General features: G+C 51.1%; 1 protein-coding gene across 1 annotated transcript; it reads left to right on the forward strand.

Moving 5' to 3' along the window:
• Window positions 1–143: 143 nt before the first annotated feature.
• SARC_17102 (hypothetical protein) lies at window positions 144–808 on the forward strand (the record flags this gene model as incomplete). Its single annotated transcript, XM_014288798.1, has 1 exon — window positions 144–808. A coding segment is annotated over one exon (665 nt), but the record flags the coding sequence as incomplete, so codon positions are not given.
• Window positions 809–1,030: the final 222 nt, after the last annotated feature.

Genomic DNA, 1,030 nt, shown 5'->3' on the forward strand with positions numbered 1-1,030 from the left:
ATATATATTGAAATGTGTAAATACATATATATACTTTGGCATTATTTCCATACATATTTTCGTAATTAATCCGCATCCTCATCTTCCTTTCCACTGACATACAGATTGCACCCATTGACTTCGAGGGGTCCTATCCCGAACACATGAAGACCCTCCAGCAGACCCCCACACCCCTCTGGGCTCAACCGTCGATTCTGAATCTACCTACCGATCTATTAATAGAATCCGACGACGAGGTCAATTCCGGCCCAAAAACGAACTCCAGTGCCACGAATGGGTACACCTACGCCCACCGCCAAAAGCAGCTGCAACGGCACAAGCAGAAACAAAAACAGGCGCAAAGCCGAGCACGCTCTCAGCAACTTCTCAATGTCCACAGCACACTCAGCCAGTCCACTGCCCACACTTTAGGTGCACTCACCCCCGCTACTACTCACAGGACGCTACACACACCCGCCAGCACTCTGGGTGTAAACTCGCTCGCGACGACCCAGAACCCTCCCCACACACCACACACCACACAACTCGCCTCGAGTCTCCCGTCCACCTTTGCCACGCTGCCTGTCCTGACCCCCGCCGATACGGTCGCGCGCGAGGTGTATATGTGGGCCATGAAGGTCAACCAGCCTGTGCTCAGTGCCAAGGCACGCGCCAACCTCATGCGGCTCAGACGCGCAGATGAGACGGTCTTCAGGCGCAGAGATGTGTATGAGACGGTCATGCGGGCAGCGGATGACTATCAGTTCAGCGTACCCTCCAGGCGGGTGCTGCACTCGCTGTTTCCAGTGCATGATATATACTTCCCCGAGTATGTGCGTGTACTGGCTTTGTGTGTGGTGTTTGTGTGGTTGTCTCTGTGGTGTTTGTATTGTATCTATATATCGTTTCACACAGTACATACTTCCCAGGTTTGTGCGTGATACTGGGGTTTTTTTTGGTGTTTGTATTATCTGTATAGTTCGTATTGTCGAGTGTCCCATTGACAATTGATAAGCACTTCAACCTAAAACCCTAAAACACCATACACACT

This window comes from Sphaeroforma arctica (assembly GCF_001186125.1).
Source record: "Sphaeroforma arctica JP610 unplaced genomic scaffold supercont1.9762, whole genome shotgun sequence".
Classification (NCBI taxonomy): Eukaryota; class Ichthyosporea; order Ichthyophonida; genus Sphaeroforma; species Sphaeroforma arctica.